The following is a 5860-nucleotide window of genomic DNA, read 5'->3' on the forward strand; positions in this document are numbered from 1 at the left end:
TCCTTCAGAGAAGAAATCTTTCCTAATATCCAACCTGAACCTCCCCGGTGCAACTTGAGGCCATTCCCTCTTGTCCTGTCACTGTTACCTGGGAGAAGAGACTGATTCCCACCTCGCCACAACGTCCATTCAGGAAGTTGTAGAGAGCGATAAAACAGTTTTGCCCATAAAAGAGAAAAATGCCTATGAAAGACAAAATAGACATAACCGGTTCTAGGGAGATCCATGAAAATGTATGTCCAGGTGAAACTTAATACATAAAGCCATAGATATTATTCAAATATTTGCATGCGTCTTAATACACTGCATTTTGCATGAAATGTAGGTGAAGAGGTATTTTCTGTTTTTCTCTCAACAGTGCATTCCCACCACCCCACTGAGAACACATACGCTCTGATTTTGAATCAGTCCTGGCTGGATGCTGGATTCTGGATGCTGGATGTCGCTGAGCTTCCCTGTGTGGCTGGTGTCAGGTAAGTGGCTGCTCTCCCGACGTGTCAGACACGCTTTATAGCACATTGCAAAACACTGCCCCTTTCACAAACTCAAGTCAGACCTTCTTTTCTTCTCTTGGAAGAAAACTATTTTGTATTTTGAGCAGACTCCGCTCCAAGAAATGACAGAAACAAAAGCACATAAGCAAGAAGCCGAGGGCTGGGGGCAAAGATCCACAGAAGGGGCCTCCTCCCCAGACATCCCTTAGAAGCTGCCTGGCAGCTCTTGTTCATCCAGATGATACTGGTGCCCCTGGGCAGAAACCGTCCCATGCATCACAGCCTGGCAGCATCCCTCCAGGAGATCTGGCGCTGGTTCCCACCAGACTGTCATCCCCAGGTCAGTCTCCGCATTTCTGCTGACCACGTTGCCTTCGTCGTGAGATCATGTCTTTCCAGAGAAATCCCACTAATGCCTTCATTCTGCGAGTGCAGTATATATAGGGGCAGCCTTCCCCGGGCTGCACTGTGCAGGCCAGCAAAGGCATCGCTGTCCTCCGAGCGGTTGCGCGGCTCCCACGCTCTCCTGTTAGAACAAGACATAGCAGCAGCAAACATGGACATTACCATCCAGCACCCCTGGTTCAAACGCGCCCTGGGACCCCTGATTCCAAGCCGTTTGTTCGACCAGTTTTTTGGAGAGGGTCTCCTGGAGTACGATCTCCTGCCTTTGTTCTCCTCCACTATCAGCCCCTACTACCGGCAGTCCCTCTTCCGCAGCGTGCTGGAGTCGGGCATTTCAGAGGTAAGGCTCCTCGCTGCCCCCTCCTTTGCCTTCCTCTCCTTCTCCACACCTCTGCTGGCTTCTTTCTGCCCAATGTTTTCTGGAGTGGGGCAGAAGCTTTAGCCCTGCGCTGGGGCCGTCAGACTCAGCCTTGGCTGCCATACCCAGCCTCCTGCCCCTTCTGGGAGCTTAGGTCCCTGGCTTGGGAGAAGGATGCCCTTCAAGCAATGGAAAGTTGTTTGGCTCCCTACCGTACATCACGTCACGTACCAGGCTGCCTGTGTTGCCCTCACAGCTGTCAGCTGTTTGTTAAGGGAGGAACCGAGCTTCTCCCGGAATAAGCACCCATGAGCTGGGCTCCGTGTTAGAGAGGACGTGGGCGAGCACAAGCAGGAGTTTCTCCATCCCCGTTCTCTGCCTTGGCAGCTCCTCAGTTTTTGCCAGTATGCACTGGAAGACCTAGGAGCAGTTCTCCAAGAGCATGAGGAGCAGTGGAGGCTGTAGACAAGCTCAGGGACCGGGGCTTTCTCTAGCTCTCCGGTTTCCTCCGGAGAGAGAAACTAGCTACAGAGCTGAAACCACTAAGACATTCTAAATTGCTGAAAGGACAAAACACATGCTGTCATGGAGCATTAATTTTAATCCCCTCTTGCTGGTGGGCACAAGTGCCCAGTGCATCTGTCAAATTTCTAAGTGCAATCAAAAGGGTGCCCGGCAAAAGAATGGTGTCAAGAAAAGATGCATCTGCCCAGGGCAAAAGAAAGAGTGCTGCAAAGACCCCCAGAGTCCCTGAGGCCTCACTCTCTGCCCTGGGGAGGAAGACTCCTTCTGAGACTGGCAGGCTGTGGATCAGCCTGGCCTGTAGCCCCATTAGAGAGAACCGTAAGGATATTGGCTTTTGAGGTTGATGCTGCCTTTGTGTGTAAAGCCTGGGTTTTAATAGCTAACAATGTTCCTTTCAGGTGAGGTCTGACCGGGACAAGTTTACAATCATGCTGGATGTAAAACACTTCTCGCCTGAAGATCTGAGCGTGAAGATTATTGATGACTTTGTGGAAATCCATGGCAAACACAGTGAAAGACAGGTAAGTGGAAGTAAGCAGGGTGGTTAAGCAACTGGGGAATCTAGCTCTGTTTTATTTCTTTCCAACATTACCCAAGGGAAGAAAGAAAAAACACGATGAGTTACAAATTGTCATTCTTGGCATATCCAGCTCTGATGGAGCCCAGATCTGATCTGATGGCAGTAATGAGCTAATCCAGCTCTCCTTTGTTTATGTTTGACCATCATCTTCCATAACCATCAGATGACAATGTGCATTGTTCACTAATAACACCAGGCCAGAAGAAGAGTATTATTCCATGCTGCCACAGCATGGATGAGTTTTTATAAGCCAGAATTACTAGGAGAAACAGAGTTTTCATGTGCTGATCTGGAAGAGAAAAGCAAAACAAAACAACCAAATGCCTCAGGCTTGGAAACTTTTAACACGTATGTCATGGAAATATTAGTGGGAGTTGAAAAGTGAGTTATGCTAGTGGGGGTTAATTCTTCTCCTAAACTTTCTGGACTTAGAAAACTCCAGCCTGGAAACAGTATGGTTTTTTGTTGTTGTTTGTTTGTTTGTTTTAAATATAATTATTCTTTTCTGAAACTGTTACTACAGAGAGGAAAATCAGCCCTTTTCATGGCTGAATTAAAAAATATTATTGTGCTCCTGATTCTTTTGATGAAAAAAAGGAGTTCCATGACTGTATCCTTTGGTTGACAAAGTGCCTCTGCCTATTAGGGAAACGCATGTGAATACATGCATTGCTCTTCACTTTGTAGAGCCTCAGGCTTTCTCTTCTTTGTCTTTGAAATCAGAGGCCTTGACAACCCACAAGCAAATTTAAGTTATACTTCACTTCTCTTGAGGCGTCAGTGTGTCATGAGGGGACACCTGATCCTATAAACCTGCAAGATAAAACAAAAAGCAGAGACGCCATGAGTAAGGTCTCAGGTCAAGCCAGGTTCAATGCAGACCACTTCTGATGAACAATAGGGAAAGGTGGGCTCCAGGGGCTTCTGACAGGGCTTTCTCCTCTTTTCTACATCTCAGGATGACCACGGCTACATCTCTCGTGAGTTCCACCGCCGGTACCGCCTGCCCGCTAACGTGGACCAATCCGCCATCACCTGTTCCCTGTCCAGCGACGGCATGCTGACCTTCTCGGGCCCAAAGGTCCCCTCCAATATGGACCCCAGCCACAGCGAGAGGCCCATCCCCGTGTCCCGGGAGGAAAAGCCCACCTCTGCACCTTCCTCCTAAACCCTCTGCGGTACGCAGGCTGCCACCGGCTGCAGGTCTCACTCCTAGAGCCATTGCATAGATATCAGTGAATACCTAGAGGGGTTTGTTTTGTTTTTGTTTTTGTTTCTTTTCTTTTTTCTCCCCCATATGTTTCTTTTCTCCCGTTGTATGGAATGAGGTGCTGGGTGAACGGCTGGTGGACTTTGAGGCTTAAACCTGCAATTCATGCTGTCAGGATGGCATGGATTTCACGTGCTGCCATGCCATTGCGGTTGCCGAAAGGGTCTTCCTCTGGTGCAGTAGTTCACAACCACCACCAGGCAGGAAGGAGTGCACGAGTAACACCATCTCCTGGTGCACAAATGCTTGTAGTGGGACTTGGAGTGGGGTAGAAGCCCCAGAGACTTTTTCTATCCCACACAGTTAACTGGTTACTCCAAAAAACGCAACTTGGCCAAGCCAAGCCCCACACTGGGATACTGCGTATGTGTGATAAATGTACCACAGGTTCCTTGCAACCATAGGACAGATAATAACGTGTTACGTTTGAGGGTCACAGCATATATTTTTTCTCAGCAAAGTGTTTCAGTGTGTCTGTTCACACCACCAGCCTGTCACTTCCTTAGGGACATCTGACACAAGGACAAGTGCGTCTTTCCAATGTCTTAGCAGTGGGGAGAGAGGGGGCTCACCGCTCTGCAGAGGCTTCAGACCGCACCGAACTCTCCCCAGCCTGTGCATATCACACCCTTGCTCCTGCCCTCGCTGTAATTCTAGTGTAGCTCCATCTGACCCACTGGTATCTGGCACTCAACCCGAGAACTCAGTCCCTGGCAGTCAATAAAGAGATATAGGAAACACGCAATTGGCTTTGGGGGTTTGATTTTTCCTTTCCAAAGGTTTTGAAGTGGAAAGGTGAACATGGGGCCTTGTGCCACTCAGAGGATGCACTTTCCACCACATTCTGTAATTATTTTGTGGATTTGCCCTTTCATCTTCCTGTAATCCTTCACACAAGTGAAACAAAAGGATTAAAAAAGAAAAAAAAAACCTCTCAACAACCCAACACTGAGCCATTTCTTAAGCTGAGGAGGGAGATGGTTGTTAATTAGAGAACAAGGCATCCCTGTGAACTCTAATACTATTTTAAACCTATTTTTACTGTGATTAATTATCAGGCAGTTCCAAAGCTTTCAACCAAAAAATGTGCCATCTCTAGGGGAAATGCATGAATGAGCATGTTTGGGAAAAGGATGGCATCGTATTGGGAGCGAGCTGCTACTGCAGGGCTGGGAGGCAGGGAGAGGTCATGGTAACGTAAGCTGCCTCTTTCTGCCTCGCCTGGCTGTAAAGGGCCAGTGGCCACTGCTCCTTTGCCCTCTGAGGCACCTACTGGGTGCTGGCATCTCTCCTTCCTGACACAAACCCAACAGAGCTGGGAGGCAAGAATCAAGCCAGCCTCATGGCAATGCATGACAGGGGATTGGAACTAGATGATCTTTGAGGTCCCTTCCAACCTAAGCCATTCTGTTATGCTATGAAAAATTCTATGATCCTATTAAAAATTTTAGAGGCTGCTATAAGCTTCTGTGTGAAGGCACACTGGTGTTTTTTGCAGGGGTGGAATGTGTCCCCAGAGGCCTAAATCTCAAACAGAGGCCTCAAGCATAAGGCAGCCCTTCTTCTAGTTACATGGCTGTGGGATACTCCTCCTCTTTGTTGCACTTGGCTCTCTGAAGACCATTGCTTCCCTTCACTGGGATTAATGTTCTTTTACAAAGGTCTTTACAAACTGTGATCACAGTTTCAAGAGGGATCTCTTCACCACAGCTTTTCTGCACAAATTCACCTGTTAACAAGGTGTTGCTAACACACTTCGAGGATTAACAAAATTTATTGGAAGGTTTTTTATTAGAAACTCAATGATGACTTTGTCATGGAGTGAAAGGCAGGGGGGGACCTGACTTAGGGTGCTGATGGCACCTGGCAGTGTCCAGAGAGTGTGGTGTATGGTAACTGTACCAGGGTTTATAAAATCAGAACCATAGAATATCCCAAGTTGGAAGGGAACCATAAGGATCACTGAGTTCTGGGGATGGTACAGGAAAGTCCCTGCACAATCCACACAGCGGGACTGGAGCCGGTGATATCCCATCCTAGCTTGGGTTAAGAGATTAGCACTTAGATTGTGACTGACTGGCACTTTGGTGGAAAAACAGGAGGTTGGGACACGGCACAGGTGTTCATGGCGTGTGTAGCACAAGCGAGATAGAAATGAATGATGCAGTGGATGTTGGGGGATTTAGCACAGGGAGAGTGGTGATGTATTGGAACAGGCTGCCCAGGGA

The 5860-nt window shown here is 48.1% G+C and overlaps 1 protein-coding gene across 1 annotated transcript; it reads left to right on the forward strand.

Moving 5' to 3' along the window:
* The first annotated feature begins 967 nt into the window (after positions 1-967).
* Positions 968-4365, forward strand: CRYAA (crystallin alpha A). The gene is given in 3 exon segments (NM_001030797.2): positions 968-1239; positions 2181-2303; positions 3321-4365. Coding segments are annotated over 3 exon segments (522 nt in total). The 5' UTR covers positions 968-1050; the 3' UTR covers positions 3531-4365.
* Positions 4366-5860: the final 1495 nt, after the last annotated feature.

This window comes from Gallus gallus, chromosome 1, assembly GCF_016699485.2.
Source record: "Gallus gallus isolate bGalGal1 chromosome 1, bGalGal1.mat.broiler.GRCg7b, whole genome shotgun sequence".
Taxonomy (NCBI): domain Eukaryota; kingdom Metazoa; phylum Chordata; class Aves; order Galliformes; family Phasianidae; genus Gallus; species Gallus gallus.